This window comes from Pieris napi, chromosome 4 (genome assembly GCF_905475465.1).
Source record: "Pieris napi chromosome 4, ilPieNapi1.2, whole genome shotgun sequence".
Classification (NCBI taxonomy): Eukaryota; Metazoa; Arthropoda; class Insecta; order Lepidoptera; family Pieridae; genus Pieris; species Pieris napi.
The window spans coordinates 1,760,518-1,781,244 of record NC_062237.1 but is presented as its reverse complement, the minus strand read 5'-3'; the positions used below and the strand labels follow the sequence as shown (position 1 = coordinate 1,781,244).

At 35.0% G+C, this 20,727-nt stretch overlaps 1 protein-coding gene and 1 long non-coding RNA gene across 3 annotated transcripts; both read left to right on the top strand.

Annotated features, from left to right (window-relative positions):
* Positions 1-292: 292 nt before the first annotated feature.
* Positions 293-20,659, top strand: LOC125049094 (protein FAM166B-like). Of its 2 annotated transcripts, XM_047648192.1 has the most exons (5): positions 293-448; positions 13,971-14,072; positions 14,540-14,689; positions 19,111-19,307; positions 19,837-20,659. In XM_047648192.1, exons 1-5 carry the CDS (start codon positions 378-380, stop codon positions 20,067-20,069), a joined length of 753 nt encoding a protein of 250 aa, XP_047504148.1. In that variant the 5' UTR covers positions 293-377; the 3' UTR covers positions 20,070-20,659. The 2 variants fall into 2 exon arrangements, with proteins under 2 accessions (XP_047504148.1, XP_047504149.1); XM_047648193.1 differs by lacking the exon at positions 13,971-14,072.
* LOC125049095 lies at positions 12,316-13,298 on the top strand. The gene is made up of 2 exons (XR_007116942.1): positions 12,316-12,453; positions 13,042-13,298. It is a non-coding gene; the product is annotated as an uncharacterized LOC125049095 (long non-coding RNA).
* Positions 20,660-20,727: the final 68 nt, after the last annotated feature.

The window sequence follows — 20,727 nt, the reverse complement described above, 5'->3', positions numbered from 1 at the left end:
AAAAAATATAAGTCGAACCGAAAAGAGTAGCACTGTCTCCGTAGTACAGTGATGTCAGCAGGGGTTTAATAGATGCTGCACATGTACGGCTTATATCTTTTTCACACATGACAAGGGTAACACTAACTATTCAACTCTTTCTATACACCTATAATCACGTTCCGAAATAAATCAAAAGTTATAGTTGTTGGCCTTTGAATTCCTATAGGTTCATTTTAACCCAAATGCGCGCGCATTCTTATTTTCCATGTAAGTATATGTCCTTATTAGTTACAACCTTGCCACCGTTCTTCAGTCTATCAGAGCCTTTTACAGAGACCTTACGCCAGTTTTAGTATCGTTATGTATTTATTACGAAAATAAACAAACTTTTAATAATGTGGGTGGATGTCAACGGACGTGAAAAGCAAAGCTACTTAACTCAAACTAACGGCTCTTTCATACCCGGGTAAGTTAAAAATTTAAATTTGTTACAAAATTCTTGTTTTCTAACTTTGCGTGCTAATTCCGTGACGACGACGTAAATTGATGTTGTTAACTGTAGTGTAATTACACTGGTTTAAAGTGAGTCAAATAAGAATTTATTTATTTACAATTGTTCATAAGAAAACAATGAACACTGCAATTCAACAGACGCAATCTCAGGCAACCCGTTTTGTGAGAGTATTTAAAGTAGCACAGAGAAGTGTAAGTATAGTAAATAAATTTAAAACAAATATTTTATTAATATAATTGTAATCGAGATGCTTTAAAAACTAAATTTTTTAGCTATTTAAAAGTTTTTTTTTTAGTCTAGACACAAATAAAATTGAGTACTTGTACGTGTCAATGCTGCTATTGAAGTTGGAAACCTTTTAATCCTAATTCGCTAAGTGTTTAATCTTCCAGTTGATATCAAGCTTAGACTAAACAGGTTCGCTAGCCAGTTTTTTCACCTTACATTTCAGTAAGAAAATCGGAAATTCTGCAACATTAAAAATAGTCATATATACTTTGTTATCAGATAATTATGATTGGTGCAAATATTTATTTTAAAATTTAGAGGTTTATTTTTCAGCCCACAGTAAATTTTTAATGAATTAAAAATATAATTCAGAAAATACGCTTAATAAATAAAAATGAGCCATATAATTTGAGTTCAAAGTTTGTACACACCTGACAATATTAAGTGGCTTTTAATTAGTATCTAATAAATATGATGTTTTGATTCACCACATTTAGTATTGTAACATTTTCGATATAAAACTCTTAAAACATTAATTGTCTAACTGTTACTTAAGTTATTTAGAAAAGAATCAAAAATATAATCAAAGGCCGTTAACCTAATCTGCATTAATTTTTCGTAACTGAGTTGTATCGTTTTTAGATGTACATATATCTATCTATTTATCTACCATTAGAAATAATATAATAGACGATTCTTTTAATTTTTCCAAATTACCTAACTCAGACTGAGTACGGCTACCAATAAATAAACCAGAGGCGCTTCAACCATCAACAAGGCCAGTTCCTTGGCACCAGATGTGTGTTCCGAGAATTTTTTTTTTTAATAGGCACCTTCCTAGGCGATCAGTCTAGTGTCTGACACATGTCCTTGACTTTAGGGTTTAGGCATACTGGTTAACACGCTATGTTTTCCTTCAACGTACGAGAGAAAGTTTTTAATTGTACATAGAAAAATTATTCTACATATAATTGTACATATATAGATAGTTCTATAACTAAAAATAAAATTGACTAAACATTGATATATCATAATCGAATAATTGTCGCACAATTCGTCTGGGTTCACATTAAACAGTAAATTTTCGGCTTTATCATGTAGGTATATCATAGACAACATTGTTATTCAATATTAGACTTATAAAACTTCCAAGTTTGGAATGAACTTTAAAGTTTAGTTTCTAAAGTTATGGCCACCGAAACTGAATAAAGTAGCGACAAGTTATTTGGGCTCTAGCCAAAACTGTACAAAGTGTCATCGCTTGTAAATTTTAACTGTATCTGAATTATTATCCTTTATTCAACGTTAACCTCATGGTACAGTATAAAAATCAACAATATATAAACACTGTATTATGCATTAATTTGTTAATAAATAAATCAGTGGCGCTACAACCTCTTTAGGTCTGGACCTCAGATTACTGAATCTGTTTCATGATAACTTGTCAATCTAATAGGCAAGTAGGTGATCAGCCTCCAGTGCCACACGCTGTAGACTTTTTGGGTTTAAGATATGTCGGTTTCGTCACGATGTTTTCCTTCACCGTTCCAGCGAATATTAAATGCGCACACAGAAATAAAGTCCACAGGGATCGAACCTACGACCTCAGGAATGAGAGTCGCTGTTAGAAGTAGGCCACCTCTTCAAGCAACCTTCAGCTTTTTTTAACTTAACCTTGAGGAAAGCCCGTGACATCGTGTCAATCGACTACAGCTTGCAATCAAATATAAATCATTTTTCATTTCCCACGCAACACGCAAAATCTTACGGTATAAAGGAATCCGCTATCACTTACAACGAATAGTAAAAAACTGTTTTAACATAAAAAGAAAGGCAGATATTTACCATGTTAACACTTTACCGTGACCTTACTTTGACCTTAACCCATGAATAATTCATTTGACTTTCTAGTTCACGGGTCAGCATTTAAGTCTCAAAATAGCTATTCACAAATCACATTGTTTAAGTGATTGACGTTCAAGCTTTTTATAATAAATCTGATTTAGACATTTCAGTGGTTAATTTTCTCCTTAATGTGATTTTACTTAGCCTACCTTTTTAGTACATACCAACACGGAACATTTTGCTATGCTACCCCAGAGACTGTTCGGTTTTCTGGAATTAAAACTTTTTAGGTTTTTCTATAAAAAAAAATATATATAAACCTCAGAGTTCAAGTCATAAGATTTTAATTTACAAATAAAAAATAGGGGTTGATTGTAGAGAGGTGGAAATTGTACTGTATCATAAAAAAATAAAAGCAAAAAATTTGTTTAAAAAATAAAAAACAATTTGGGGTGTACCCCTTATCACTTAGGGCTTTAAAAGATAGATAGTAGCCGATTATCAGACTTACTGAATATGCATAAAAAAATTCATAAGAATCGGTTGGAGCCGTTTCGGAGGAGTATGGGAACGAACATTGTGACACAAGAATTTTATATATATAGAGATATGAAGATACATACCAATTGTTTCTCATGCTCATGTTTAAGCTTAATTACCCACATAATAACTTCAAAGTTTCTATAATGACTACCAATTCTCACATACCATGAAACAGAGGTGAGCGTATCATTATGATTTTATCACATTCGACATAGCAAGGCCGTACCGGTCGTTCCGTTCCTGGCACAACACTATCTCATCCATGATATATGATTAGTGATGGGGAAAATTGCAGATTGCTAAAATAGATACATTAAATACGTTGTCAAGAAAGTTGTTTCTTAGCCACATGTTTTGGCAACTTGAACTAACTCACGTTTTCTTTATTAGTATAGCTTCTCAGATTAATAACTGCCTATGGTCTAAACAAAAACATTCGTGGTTGTAAAAATAATTCCATTATCACGAAATTTCCAAAATTGATTTACCTCAATTAAATGTAATTGCAGCATAACAGTAGTCAAATCATAACAGATTCTACGGTTTGATGGGAATCTAATGTAGCAATGAAACTGATATATTGTACCACAAAAAATCAAAATATATGTACTTAGTTATGTAACATACGAAACGTACCAACAAACTCGCATATGTGTTATTTTAAAACAACTTTAGAACTCCAAAGGAAATTTACAATTCGATGTTTAATTAAGGAAATGAACCATCAACAAGTACTTACTTTTAGTCATCAAGTCTGCTAAGACATCTTATGACTTTACGGTTTTCTAGGTCCTATTAATAGGACTAGGAATTAAAAGGATAGGTCTTCATATGATCATTGGGGCCGTTCAAGTATTACGTACTGGGGGTGATATTTGATTCTCTTATTTTTACACATATTACCCACACATTGTCTATGCTTGAAAACGAAATACATCGAGGATTCCTAAAGAAAATTAATATGTTTATGTACTATTATTTTTCAGAGCTTTGCTTACTTTTGCTGACAAGAAAAAGCGGCGGGGATAAATTGCAGTAGGTAAATCTGCTTACAAAAGTCAAAATCATTTATTCATATAGGTAACACAATGTACACTTATGAACGTCAAAAAAATTACGTAATACTTGAACGGTTTCCCCCATTTCTATAGTAAACTCTTCAAGCAACTTCTTACGTTCTTCTTAAAAACTCCCAACCAGCCTTGCTATTCTGTAACTCACTTTTCGAACTCTCACAGCGGTTTTCGCAGCGGCGGTCGCGGTCAAATCAGTCGTGAAGCAGTCATTTTACGATTTGGCATTCTGATAAACAATAAACTACAAGCTCCCTTCTTAAGCTGCGAAAACCGCTGTGAGAGTTCGAAAAGTGAGTTACAGAATCGCAAGGCAGGAAGAAGAGACCGCGCTTTAATGTAAATCATCTGCCCTCAGCAGTCCCGTTGGTGTGTGAATGGTTAAAAACCTCAGACATTTTAAACCTGTGTTCTAGAATCTAGATTATAAGGTTTCCTACGTAAAAAGTTCATGTCACCTAAACCTAGTCAGTATTTTCGTATCGTATATCAAACTGTACGAGGACATCAGATTACAGCCTTGAAAATCGCGTGCTACCAGCGATTGTAAACATTAATTATATCAATAAATCTGTTCAAAGTACTTTTAACTATTAAAAAACTACTAATAAGTATTCGAAGTTAATTCAAGCTTTCAATAGAAATATTTTAATTTAGTAATTTTATTTTCCTATGATAAGGGAGCGTTCAAATATTATGTAACGAATTTTGGGGGGGCGGTCCTCTTGTAAAACGTTACGGTATGGGGCGGGGGATTGAATTACGCGTCATTGTTAATATTATTTTCGACTTTCCAGTACTTTACAACACATAATGGTAACTTTTAGGTATAAAGAGTCACTGGGTGGACACGAAACTTTACTACGTACAGAAAAACGTTACAGCGCGTTACATGGGGGGGGGGGGCAACAATCTCCAAAAATTGCGTGACGTATTACTTGAACGCTCCCTAATCGGAGAGGCAGCAGTTTTTATTATAACCTAAGCCTCGTATTTCACCTCACGCCAAGTATCTCCAGCTCTCTTTGCCTCATCTGTACGAGGACAGGTTAGTACAGGTTTGTACGTTTCCGCTTTCCTTGCGGGTTCCAATCAAGCGCCTGCTTGGGAATATGATTGGGATCCCTTTGGAGTGTATGGCCTATCCAATTCCATTTGCGTCGCTTGATCTGCTGGCTAATCGGAGTTTCTCGGCAGCGCTCCCAAAGATTGCTCGTCTTGGGCCAAGTTACACACTATGTTAAAGGAAATATTTAACGTGATACCAAAATGTTTCTGCGTAATATGTTTTGTAAATAATTTTAAAAGAATATTAAAATGATAAGTCAGTACCATTGTTTATTAATTTCATTACGTATTCCTACACAAAATAATAACAGCGATACAATTAGACAATGCATAATAGCGAAAAACGGAATACACGTTCAAAGTCGACAGTTATTAAATGAAAGGATTAGACTAAAATACAGGTTTTCTTAAATTACTTTTTTAATAACAAGTAAAATAATGCTTTACATTTAAATACATTTATATTTCTATAATATCGTTCATTCCTAGATATCTGTGTGTCTTTTCTTGGCAAAGACGTCCTCAAATCCCGCCATTTCTGTCAATGTACTTACCACTCTCTGCCCCAGTAAAATACGTACGTCTTTTTATATTAAATTAGGTGATTATGATGCACTGTTCGTTATAAATAAGAGTTACACTAAGCTATTCTAACAAGCAACATTTCATTGAGTACGTATAAAAATACGTCGAAACGATGGCAATTTATGACAGCTCAAACGCATTTTCCAAAGAATTTGTGCTTTTTTTAAATCTTACTGGGTAGTGGGTACACAAATGCTAATTGAGCGACGATGTTAACTGCTACCGGTTACTTCCAAATATGTCTACGGAGCGCTGTTAATATTTTTCAAGCAGAAATTTATCGTTATTATTCCATTACGTAAACTATTTTACGTATTGTTCGTACTGTTTATTTTACAGTACAGAACAAGTCAAACGAAACAAACACGAGCCTTGTCTTTGGAAAGAGTCATAGATCATTTACAGTATGCATTTAAAAACCTTTTATTTTAGTAACATATGCTTCCTTATAAAAATATAAGACATAAAACAGCAATGATATGTACTTATTTATAAACTATATGTAGAGTAATACAAAAACTTTTAATTAAGAAGGGATCTGATGTTTAAGCTCACTTTGATCCTGTATTACAACTTGTAGAAAGACCCTTTCTAGTCCCCCTGGATTTATAAGTTACGAACTATCGTCTTAATAGGTATTAAATATATTCGTAGGTTGACGTATTAATAGATAATAGAACAAACAAGCAAGCCAGATCAGCGAGCGAGAAAATTACTACACATTTTGATATTTATCTAGCAGTAGAACCCAGACGCATAACGACGAGCATTCATAAACGCTTAAAGAAAGAGAAGCTGATAAGGCTTTGCTGTTACCGCATCCCGCCACGTCGATTGTTGGTGATTGAAATAAGATAAAACCTTTTAAGAATATAAGGTTTTAATAAGCTAAATTAACAGTAAAATATTTTGGTTACATTTTGATACATTGACAAAAGTTAGTGTCTAAACAGATTGACAATGTCATCAGTTTATAATAGTATCATGTAAGAAGTTTACAACAAAGAAGTTTACATCATTTTCCCGCACTATTTTAAAATATAATCTTTTAATAATTCTGGTATTTTACGGACGCGGCCAGATCGACGAAGTGTTGGCTCCGGCGGTGATGATGATGGTAACTCGGTGCTAGATCTACGAAGTGTTGACTCCGACGTTGGTGATGATGGTAGATCAGTCTCTAGCTCTCTGCTATTATCAAGTACCACACTTCCCGTCTCATTAGATGAAGGAATTTCCAAGTGTTGGTCTTCTGTTTCCGTATGTGGTTCTGTGACGTTATGATAGTCATTATTTATTCGCAGATCTACCCCTTCTGAACCCAATGGTGCTAAATGACGATTTGACACCGTTGTTTCTCGGCCATCTGGGAACCGAATGTATGAATAATCAGGATTGCTGTGTATCAATTTAACCTCTTCTACTAATGGCTGATATTTATTTATACGATTAAATTTCTTCATCAAGACTTGTCCAGAATTTGTAAGCCACGATGGAACAGAAGTGCCGTTAGTAGATCATCTTGGGTGTCTAAACATTCTTTCATGTGGAGTGCAATTTATGGCTGTACAAAGTAAAGATCGAATTGAATCTCTAAAATCTATAATCTCTAATACTTAGTGTTAAACCGTATTTCTTTGCGGCATTCATAAAACTTTCTAAGTTATGATCGTGTTCTTGAAGAGTACGGCCACAAATAATTATATCATCAAGATACGCATATGTGTTTTGAAGCTTTTCTTTCCTTATAATCCAATCGATTGTTCGTTGGAAACTCGAAACACCATTTGTTACTCCAAAAGGGATACGCCTGAACTGGTACAAATTTCCGAGCGCTTCAAAAGCGGTAAATTTTCTTTCTTCGGGTAGTATAGGTACTTGATGGTACGCGCTTTTCAAGTCTATTAGGCTGAAAAATATATTCTTTGCCACTTTCGAAACTAAGTCCTCAATGTTTGGTAAAGGGTACGCGTCGAGTTCTGTGTAACGATTAATTGTCTGAGAGTAATCAATCACAAGACGTTTTCTATGAGTTTCGGTTTTTGTTATTAGTACTTGGGCCCTCCACGGTGATTTACTTTCTTCAATCACGCCTTCTTCTGTAAGGTTTCTGATTTCCTCTTTAATAAATTCACTATCCTCTTTGCTGTGCCTTCGAGACTTAATAGCAATAGGTTTGCAGTTGGGAGATACATTTGCAAAAAGCGGTACAGCTGGTACTGATGCTTCGGCTACGTTACATACTTGAAGTGGATGTTTTGGCCCACCGAAAGAGAACTCTAGCGATGAATGTTCTTTGAGGACGTCATGGCCGATAATTATATCAGCACAAAGATTTTTCACGATAAGAAGATTCACATTATCATATTTATGATTTCCAATTTTCAGGCTTTGCAAAGTTTGACCTTCTACTTGTGAAGTATGATTAAGAGAGGCCATAGAAATAATCTGATTGCAGGTTTTTCTTTTTAACCCGCATAGTCTTGCAAAACTGTCATTGAATGAATGAATGAATTAGGTGCAGCTGCTGTGATACAAGAAAGATTTTCAGTACCCACTACCATACAATTTGTAGGTTTAGCAGAGCTTCTGCAAACAGTGGCAAAGTGCCCCTTCTTGTTGCAGAGCTGACAAAACTTTTCAAATGCAGGGCAGTTCTTACGAGGATGTATTTGTCCCCCACAAAAGAAACATTTTCGTCGTCGAGGATTATTAACAGAAGAGCAGGTCTCGTCGTGCACAGTTTGTGATTTGGGACAGACTAATTTAGGTTCTTCTTCAACGGCATTTAAAGACACAGTATGGAAACTTTGAGAGTTGATCTCTGCAGTTTCTAGAGAGAGTGCTTGGTTGTAAGCTTGATCAAGTGTTAGATTTAAGATTTCTAAAAGCCTTTGTCTGATTTTATGCGATGATATACCGGATATGAAAGCATCACGCACGCTATCGTTTTTGTTTGATTCTGCATCAACAGCCGCAAAGTCACAATCTTTAGAAAGTAGTTTCAAAGCTTGTAAATATATGTCGATACTTTCGTCTGGTCGTTGTTTCCTTGTTGCTAACATGTGTCTAGCAAAAATCAGATTTTTTGGTTTTACATACAGTTTTTGCAGTATTGTGATCGCTTCTTCGTAGTTCGTGGCTTCGCTTATATATGTGGAGATATTTGGTGATATATGATTTATCAAAAGCTGAAACTTTATACTGTCCCATTTTTCTGGCGGAGGAACCGACTGTGCATCTGTTTCTGGAGCGGTCGGTTTCTGCACGAAAATGAAGCTTTCGAAAGTCTTATGCCAGTGTATCCAAGCTTTCGTACCAGAGCTATTTGACGGGTAACGATATGTGTTCGGTGTGACGATATCAAATCTTTCAGGGAGAAGATATTTATCCATGTTGCTTTTTATTTAGCTTATTAAATTGAAATAAGATAAAACCTTTTAAGAATATAAGGTTTTAATAAGCTAAATTAACAGTAAAATATTTTGGTTACATTTTGATACATTGACAAAAGTTAGTGTCTAAACAGATTGACAATGTCATCAGTTTATAATAGTATCATGTAAGAAGTTTACAACAAAGAAGTTTACATCATTGGTGCCTTTGGGTTTAGTGGGTATGCACATAAGCGAGTCCCACATAACCCAATGCATTTTCCGAAGTAAAAAAACAAATGGAAACACACCGTGTGTGTTATGCAAAATGTCGCCAATCAATCAAATTACGGAAACAGAACGACATGAAAACAATAACACGCTTTTTACTTATATTACTTATTCCGGTATAACTCTCTCACTTTACAAAGAGATGTCTTTGAAGACATTTATTTTAATTTCCTATTTAGCTGTGACTACTGCATTGCTTGATTATAGAAGATGTTTACTACATCGTGGAAAGTGTAAGTATTATTTATACATTATATTTACTTATTTATAAGTTGCATGCTAAAAATACAATAAAATATGGCATTACAAATTTTACATCTATTATTTTAGAACATAGAAATTACTAAATAAAATACTCAAATTTAAACAAAACTAAATATTTGCTAAGTTTAAAAGGCAATAATTATAATAAAAAAAGAATATTTGTACTTCATTTATCATAACATTAAATATTACTTTATTTTTTTAATAATTGAACTGATTCATTAAATGGTCTGAAACTTGGGTCCGAGACCGGATAAAAATGTCTGAATATGAATAACAAATAAGTTCAAGACAACCATACCACATCCACATCATTGTATATTAGCGGACACACTTAGCAATATTTTTTAATATACTCTACATTTATATTATTTTAAGAAGAAATTATGATTTTTACAGGTGTATCATATTGTCCGCGTAAAATGCACGCGTATCACACACGATGTGATGGTGAAACTATGACACAAAAAACTTGCGACTCACCAGAAGCCTCTCTCTTGGGTATGTAACCACGAATCGAAAAACAGAACATTTTTCTATCTGGCTATAATAACACCCCAAAAAAAAATAAAAAAAAAATGACTTTGTCTATTCTCTATAAGCACAAATATGCATGTTATAGTTTTCAAATCTAAATTGGAATTTCTTTTATGCTACTCGTATCAATAAATGCTTTTAAACATATTTTGTTGTGTACCTAGTAAACTGGATTTAAAAAAATCTCTGCTCTTGTTTGTAGATAATATATCCGATAGGAATATATGGGTATTGGGTGTGCTGAAAAGTGCGTTCATAAAAAAATATTTTCTTTGATAGAATTTGATTGATTACTCAATATTGTTTGTTGCCTTCCAGAGCGATACAACGATACCATTTTTATAGTTAGCGATTACCAGCGAAAATTGTCAAGCGAGCATTTTCTTGAGGTCTGCGAACAGGAAAAAGTCGCTGGGGGCCAAATCTGGAGCACACTGTTTACTGTTTAGTCAATAGTTTTGTAATTGTTCAAGTATTTGACATGTTCAACACAATAATTGCATCGGGATCTCGAACTTTCTTGATGTTTAGTTACTTTCTGATTGCGTCACTCTTAATTTAAAGTCATTATAATCGATCCAGAAGTCTGTGCACGAGTTGTTATAAACAAGAATTTTTTTATAGGCTACACATGCGGCTGGTCTCGTTGTGATTGCAATGGAAACTTGGTTTATGATGAGAAGTCAGGATTTTGCGTGACCTTAGAGTTCTGTGAACAGAACAGGTTCCCTGATGATGTGAGGCGAAAGCATGGAGATATAGATATGGAAACCCAAAGGCGGACAAAAATACGACCCTCTAAGAGGATTAAGATCCCCGATGACGATCCCTTAGTACATTTAACTTAAATAAATAATATTTCAAGATTATCTCGAACCTCATTTTGTTTTATTGATGACACCGACTTTTATATAATTTATAATTTAGGTTTATCTGAAATTTCACAAGTATACGAAAGAAATCGTTACTGGCTGAGTCAGGGGTGGATCTTAAAAAGACGAAGTAAATTATTAAAACACGGTTTTACTGTAAGTTATACTAACTATATGACGCTAAATGTAGCTGTATCCGTCGTTTCACATCTGAGCGTTTCTTAAGGCAGTTTTTGCCGCGCACCACCGCTAGAACCAGCTGTCCACCGATGTATGCCCGAACCAATTCAACTTTCCTTCAAGAAAAGAGCGTACCAATACCTAAAAGGCCGGCAACGCACTTTCAATAGACCTCTGACAATGTGTCTATGAACGATCACTTAGCATCAGATGAGCCTCCTGCCCGTTTGACCCTTTATAAAAAATACGGCCCTTGTAACAGATATTCTGAAACTTAGAACCGTCATTTAATATTTACGGTTACTTAAGCGTAAGTAAAGATTCAGATAAGTTTACAAATTCAATCGAAGCTAAAAAGGATTTTCTCTGCCCTTTCCTACCTATAATCAGTTTTGAACTACTCGGGGAATAAATTTCGTATGCGAGTTCCATATATAATTATTTATCTGTAACTAATATTTAGTCTGTATGGAATTTTTAATTCTATAAAAAAAGGGTGCGTGTACTTATGTACGCGCGTAAGAAGTTATACTTGTTTGGCATTATTAAAAATAGTTTGTGACTGCATGCAAATAATTAATTACAATTAAATAATCAAAGACTGGAAAAGGAGTCATTATAGTCAATAAAGTTCCGTTTACATTTGAAAAATTAAATAAATAAATATTTATTATTATTCTCTTACATTAAGTGTAACATAAATTCTATTATTATTCGAATGTTGTTTTTAAATTATGTCGCCATGCCGCAATGCCGTAGCATCTTCCGTGGGCAACTTCATTCTGTTAATTTTGTGTCACGGTGCTCGTGCATCGTAAAATTTCACTCTCATCAATTTTTCATAACGCGCCTAAAGAAGTATAACTTCAAAAATGACAAAAAATATATTCTTTTTCGATGTTGGTAAAGTGTATAAACAAGTGCTTCGCATCGCTTCCTAGTATCGCAGAAATCGATCACTTATAAACAGCTAAGACAATCGCCACAGGCAATTCGAGTCATGCTCACGTTGTTGTTCTTGTGTTTGTTGAAGACTTGTGACTCTATGTATTATGGTAAAGTTGGGAGTCCCGGATGCCTTATGTATAATGGAACATGTAAGTATTACGTTTCAAATAAACTAGTATAAAAATATGAATAGAACGTAACCAAAAAAGAAAATAAGAATTTTACTAAATTTTCTGCCGTGCCAATTCTTGCCGCGCACCACCGCTTTATGAAACCAGCTGCAATTCCTGATATCGCTTAGGGGCAAAAAGTACCGTAAAGACCGGCAACACACTTGCAAGCTTCCTGGTGTTGCAGAAGTGTATAGGCCGAAGAAAGCATTAATTCTAAGTGTGTGAATTAATTAATTCCTTCTCGTTTGCTCCCATAAAAAAGCTTCCGGTCATAGAATTGTATGGAAAGTAAGGAAAATGACTCGGTTCGGACATTTTCAGAAAACTAAATATCATATTAGATTATCTTGAGAAAAGAGAACATGATTTTTCAAGAACCTTAGCCATTTTTTTTAAAAATACAAAAACAAAAAATAAAATCCTTAATTTTTTTAGGTACTGAACATTAATTGTTTTCAGTTAATTTCAGAAAAGTATTACGTTGAGTTCTCGGAGATACAACAATTTAAAATATTTTGCTTTTCAGAAAAATAATCCTATTGTTCTGTTTATAATATCTTCCAGGTGTGGATCACTGTCCAGAACACATGCACAGATTGAACAGCGAATGCCGTCCGACTCCATCGCAACGCACTTGCGACGAACCAGTCGCATTATCAATGGGCACGATTTGCGACTGGTCGCGGTGTGACTGCGACTTTCCATTCGTCCTCCACCTTCCTTCAGGATATTGCTTCGCATATGAAGATTGCCCGTAATAAAATCATGTTCAGATACCGTTAAATATAAAACTTTATTGGATAAATGGGATTGTGAAATCATTCGTGTTTTATTGCAAATATTACGTTACCTCAAGTGATAATAATATAGGTACGTGAAATATATTATATTCAAAGTTTTTTAACGAGATCAGTTGTTCATATAATATGACATAGTAGTCTTAAATTTACGAGCCACACTAAATTTTATTGAATTAAACGCATTTAAATACTTATATATATATTATATCTACTTAACAGTTTAAAAAATAGTGAAACCGGGTTTCTGCCGGATTAATTCGGTTATAAGATGATTTTATTTATTTACCAGTTTATTGATAATCCACACTTTTTTAAAGATAATATTCACAATTTTTAAATTAAAAATATATACACGAAGAACATTACTTACTAACAAAGACAATTGACTAATTTATTGTTTGAAGTGTGTATGGGAATGTGTAATGTAAGGGGGTGTGTGTGTGCGATTTTGTGACCTTAAAAATCCATTTGATTTGCTTATCTCGAAAGTCGAGCCTCGCGTACTCTTTATTATATATTTTTTCGATCATAGTTTATATGAAACAGCTCATTATGACAAGTTCTTTAATCTGGTACATTTAAGTTTAGTACTTTAGCAATTCGAAGCAGCTAATATGACTGATTATATGATAATGATTGCCTAAATCTATGTGATTATTTATATACTTTAAGTATTGGTAACAACATTTTCAGGTACACTGGCCACTGTCCCTTGCTCAAGTTTCGATATGGCAAATGCTATGGGGATAACACTAGGCAAATTCTTCGTGAAATACGATCAAAGGGTCTCTTCAAGTAAGGAATTTTAATAGCACCGTGTTGTGTCACAGTATATCGTCTAAGCACTTTGACTGATTCTAGGCATTTTAAAACCATGTTAAATCATTTAATATACAATAATTTTACATATTTCAACACAATTTGTTAGCCGTTGGTCTTAATAAAAGGCACCAACGGAGTAGGTATATGTCAATCTAAACTTGAGCACTGTAAACATATAAAAGTGAGATATGGTTTAACACAATTTCAAAATTAGTTTATAGTTTCACGCTGTGAAGTAGGACTAAAGTAGGGGTTTTTAAGTCTCGTACTTTAAAAATAGGTTATGTTAACGCACGCAAGCATCAATTAACTAATTGGTATGTCAATTTCTTTATCAACCTGACAGTGACGTATCATTTGACAGCTATTTGAGTGTAGTATAGTAGTAAAATACTATATTGTGGTTTGTCTATATACAGTACAATGATCATTGTTTTCAGTAAGCCATTGGAATATCGTCCAAGGGACAACTACGAGTTGGAGAATATGCCACGACTCGACGCAAAACGCAACGTCTACGACGGTTTAAAGCAACGTCAACCGACATATTTAACTGGATATACGGGATACGTGCCTGGGATGAACTTTGCGTAATTATATTATTTCAAACATATATGTATACAACAAAAAATCGCTCAGGCATTACTAAGTATGTTAATCGTTAATTTAATGAAAAAGTTAGTCATCTATTTTAACTAAAGCACCGGGCTCTTGTTTTGTTACTTCCCATAGCGATGTCGCAGCCAACTAGCTTAACAGCCTAGCCGTTAAACTAAACAGCGCCGTTTAACTAGCGACCTGAAAGATGTTCAGCCAGTTGATTAAACAGCTAGGAAATTGACTTGGATCTATGGCGTTTCATTACTTGCCTAGCCTGTTGACCGTTAATTCTGCCACTCTCGAACTCGAAACGAAACTCTTCAAACTGTCAATATGGCGTTGGCAAACCACAACTTTGATGGTGTTTTCCAGATTTTCATGAAAAACAACAAGTACAAGGGAAGAGGGTAGTGGCAATAATAATTTATTTATTTGTTTTATTTGTTTATTTAATAACAGCACAATGGCCAAACTTAGACTAAAAAACACAATAAACAATACAATAAAATACAATTAAGATTTACAACACAGGGTAGCATTACCCCCTTATCCCCTCCAGGTACACTCTGAAAGCACAGTATACCACCCCCATAAGCTTCCCAAACAGGTCGCTCTCCGGTGAAGAGTCGAGAAACCCATTAAGCAGTGAGAGTAGCCGGGGAATGGGCGCTTGTTGTCGCTGGACAGTGCGAGCCGAACGCACAGCGAAAAGGTTATGTTTCCGGCAGCGGTAATATTTGTCCGGGACGTATAGCCTCATGATCTCTTCCAGCAAGTATGCGCTTTCCGTTTCATTCTTAATTACACTCAAACCAAACCTGACCACCGAGAAATCCCTACGAAGCTCTAATGAATTATACCCTAACACCCCCATCAAGAACTTTGTAGGGTAGAGGTAAGGAAAGAAATTGTATCTTCTTTTATACAGATTTCTCAGGAACTTCTTTTGAACTCGTTCAATCATATCCCCATAATACCTTTCATAAGGGGACCATATGACGCAGCTGGTTTCGAGAATTGGCCTTACTAATGATGAATATAGCACCCTAGTGGCAGTGTCCGTCAGACCAACCGAATTTCGCAGGACAAACCCTAATCTCCTAAAAGCAGCATCCGTAATCGTCCGAATATGCTCCGCAAATGAAAGATCGGGCACGAAAAGGACACCCAAGTCGCGGACTCTGTCTACGCGCCTAATAACTTTCGATCCTATGCTATAGTCGCAGAGTATTTTATTCGGAGAGGCACTAAAGGTCATCACTTCACATTTGTCATAGTTGAATTGGAGTTTATTTAATTCACTCCAATGCAGCAGTTCATCCAAATCAAGTTGCATACACAGACGATCATTGTCAGTCTCAATTATTTTAAAGACCTTAACGTCGTCAGCAAATAATAGTATTTTGGAATATTTGATAACGCTTGGAAGGTCGTTAATCATTATTAAAAATAGCAACGGTCCCAGGTTTGAACCCTGGCTAATACCAGAAATTGTTGGATAAGGCTGCGAAATATATTGTCCATATTTAACATATTGGTTACGATTTGATAGGTAACTAGAAAAAAACTTTAGCAGAACAGGTCCACACCCAATTGCGGCCAGCTTTTGGAGAAGAATGTCGTTGTCTACTCGATCAAACGCTTTGTGGAAATCCAAATACACTACATCCACCTGACACCGCCTATCAATTTCACGCGATACCATGTCAGCCAAAGTCAATAGATTAGTATTAACTGATCTGCGTGGAAGAAAGGCGTGCTGGCAAGGAGTGATGTGGGGAATGCATTTAGGCAACATTAATGAGTGTAAGGACATTTCAAACACCTTCGCCAGCGTACACAGAATCGCGATAGGCCTGTAGTTTTCAGCTCTGCTTCTACAATCAGCTTTAGGAACTGGGGTCACGCGGGATGTCTTCCATAACGTTGGGTAGACCCCTGAATATAAAATAATATTGAAAATATGCGATATAGGCAATATTAAATATTCTGCCAGTCCTTTAATTATATAAGCCGGAATCATATCTGGACCCGGAGGTGTATTAGATTTTAGTTTATTTACACTACGCATAATAACTTCTGTTTCGAAATTTTTGATATCAAAATGATTAGAGTATGCTTTTGGATTATGATTGGCAGTTTCTGGAATTAGTTTCGGGTGATCTGCCAGAAATACCGATTTAAAGTGACTAGCAAATGCCTCTGCCGCGACACAACCATAATATTCAACATCATTATAAGAAATTGCAGACTCTTTAGCTTTTGGGTTTCTAAGAGAACGAATATATTGCCAAAATTGCGTAGGTTTATTAACCAAATTTAATGAGATGGTATGTAAATAGTTAATGTTAGCTTTGCGAATGTCGTTCTTAATGATTGACCTAAGACGTTTAAATTCTAAACACGCGTTATTATCATTAAGAAATTTCCACTGCCAATGGAGCTGCGCTTTAGTTCTTAATTTAGCGATGATTTCATTATTAAAATATACAGGGTAGACCCTTTGTTTAGTTAACTTTCGAATTTTTCTAGGAAAACATTGATCAAAAGAGCTATATAGAATGCTATTAAAATGTTCCACCGCTACGTCGACATCATCAATAGCAAGTAATTCTCTCCAGTCTACGTCCTCAAGAATATAAAATAATGACAAAAAATTTCCTTTATTAAAGTTCCATTCATTTACGTTAGTAATATTCGATGGTTCACGGGTTTGCGCAGGCTGGTAAAAATTGTAATTAAGAGTTACTTTTAAGGGTGGATGATGAGCGTCAATTCGGGATAACTCATCACCTGAATCTACCGCTACCACATTCACACTGCTGTAACTCGACTCTTCACCGGTAAGGACTGCATCTAATACCCTGCCGTTCTTATTCAATATTTTATTGAACTGAGTTAAGCCCATTTCAGCAAGGAAATAGTTAAAATTCATTATACAACTTTCACTACAGCTATAAAAATTGAAATCTCCTAATATTAAAATCTTATTGCTATTACTAACTACCTTTACAATATCACTTACATGATCAAACCAGTTTATATACAATTTTTCAGAAGTTGAAGGTGGTAAATAGACAACACAAACGTATACGTACTGGCCCATAAAATTAAACCTAGCCCAAATATCTTCAACATCGCTGCTTTCATATTCAGGTAAACGCGTCAAATGTAAGGGTGATTTTGACAAAAGCATAACACCTCCTCCACGACGCCCACGGTCTCTGCGAATAACAGACCAGTCGACATCAATGACTTCGGCGTCACATACAGATCCATCCAGATTTGTTTCTGTTATAGCGACCAATTGAACACCGATAAGCGTTATTAGGTTCGTTCTGAATGTTAGTAATTTTGTTTTAAGGCCTCTCACGTTCTGATAATAGGCAACCAGACTTGATTTTTCATACTTATTATATAGTGTGTTTATTAAGGGAGTCCTATTTTTCTCTTGATTTGCCACGAAAATTAGTTTTCCTAGGCTTGACGCATATTTTATCCGCCCAGCTCTCTTCCGCCATGACTAGGTTGCCACACTTGGCAGGAACTCCAATTTTAAATGATGCGTAATTTCCGCGGGCGTTAAGAGCTTCTACAGAGATATCTTTGGTCGTACAGATGTTTTCAAGGTGCTCACGAACCTGTTCAACGTTTGTCCCATATTTTAAATAAAACAAATGGTAATAACTCATTTTCTCTGAAGCCTCGAGAGTTGTTGACCCCGGCAGTGCAGTACCTCGCACAAGATAACGAGTGCTCAACCGTCGACGATTGACCGGCAATTTTACCTCCGTGCAGTTTACATGATTACAGGAATTCGTTGATCTCTCTGTGTTATTAGGTGATTCTATATGTCTCTTAGGAGCTGCTGGCGATAATGTGAATTTGACTTAAGCAATTTAATTTTAAAAGAAATATTTTTTATGTCATATGTTTCATCTTTTTATTTCTGCCAAAACTCTATCGTACGAATGGCCTAAACCAGCGAGTTTATTAAATGTTGTAACAAACGCTACTGAATATCTTTCAGGCCGTTAGTTAAACGACGCCGTTTAGTTAAAAGGCTAGATTGTTAATTGAACGTCTAATTAAGGCTACGACAGCGACACCGACAGAAATCTGAGTGTTATTTTTTGTATCATTCGATTCTCAAGGTTGCGACATTAGCCCTAAAATATTGAGAACTATATCGAATTTACATACAAAAATGTCGGGATCGGTACCTATCACTGTTGCTCTTGAAGGTTACAGAACTAATAACAAAACAATTTTACAGAGAATGATTGTGTAACACTCAACTCAACTATTATACCAATGTTATGAATGAAATGAGAATTTAACTATGAACAGAATTATCGGAAGCAATTTTCTTATAATATCTGTTTTTTTTAATAAAAATAATAATATTCAGGTACGGTAAATCCTACGGCCGCACGGCAGATGATTGCATGGCAGACTTCTCGCGAAATCAACGTCAATTGAAGCGGAAAGCAGATTTGAATAAAAGCTATGTGCGATCTCGAAGCGCACCTAAAATGGAAACTATTCACTCGAGAGACGAGATCAGAAGAGATCTCAACAGATTCACCGAGATAAATAAGTATAAGGGTAAGGAAGATTATGATAAGTAGGGCTAGAAAAGATTCCATAATAACAGAAAGCTTAGCATGCGTGATGCTCTTTCGAAATCAATCAACATTTCTTAGACAATGTGCGAATATACACATGTAAATAAATCCTAATGTAAGCACGAATTTATTGCATTATTTCGTCCGATTTTTCGAGTGCATTCAGGTCAGTGAGAGACCGCTACATTGTGAGGATGGATAACTTTTAATATACCCGTAATAAGGGTACCCGTAAAGCCATTTGAGTTTTTCTAAACGAACGCCATTTTGGAATGAAAGTTCAACTTTTTTTTATGTCTCTATGGTGAAACTGTTAAAGTAAAAATACGTTGTAACCTCTTTCGTATATGACCATAGTAACGGCTGTTATGTACTTTTTTAAGCTGTTACTCTTGCGAAACCTCTGGGAGAAACCTAACCGATTTTTATAGCAAACTAAAGTTTAATTAAAATATTTGTTTCTGGTTTATTACAATGGCATGATTTTAAAAATAAATATATTATTTCAGAAAATACAATATCACCGGAGTTCCCACCCATCGCTGGCTACACAGGTCATATACCACGCATTAAGGGATCAGAGGCATCTCTAAGCCAACGATATCATTGTGCCGCAAAACGAGGATTGGAACTGATACAGATTGAAAGAGAAAATCGAAAAGAACTTCAAAACGCCGACGCAAATATCCGAGCCATTATCAAACCCAACGACAAGAAATACTCTTATTGGAATTGGGGATAGCATACGGGTAGAAGAATGTTCTTTACCAAGTATAGGTGAACATTCTTCTTAAAATGTCCAAAACGACAATCTACGCGTCAGTATTAATCGATTGTATGATGGATGTTTAAAGTTTAAACCGAAGAAAAAATTGATGAAAATTTGTCAATTACGTATTGTGCGTGTCTATTTTTGGAGGTTATTTTGTTTATATATATTTATTTTGTATCCAAATAAGAACGAATACAAAATACCCAGTTTCATTTTAGAAAAAAAATAGATGTCAGGAACACAGATAATACGGGTCCAGTATCATATTTACCATCAGTACCAGATATTGGAAAACATGTCACATTATCGAAAGGAATAACTTTTTTTAGGTGTCAATATAGAAGGCATACAAAACCTCCTTCAGTATTCAATAGAAGTTTTAAGAATTTTTGAATTACCAGTATCATATCAAAAGTAAGAACTTTTGAAGGTCTTTATAGGGTAAATAAAGAAGGCATACAAAACCAAACCTTCAAAAATAAAAACAAAAAGTGCGTACGTACAAAGTACACATGTCAGAAGTGAAACTTCTTTGGCTTTGCTTTCTTCTATTTTTAAGTCTTGTTCATATTTAGACAAATCTAAAACTTTAGATTTCTGAGACTTGAGTTTAATGAATTAAATTGTC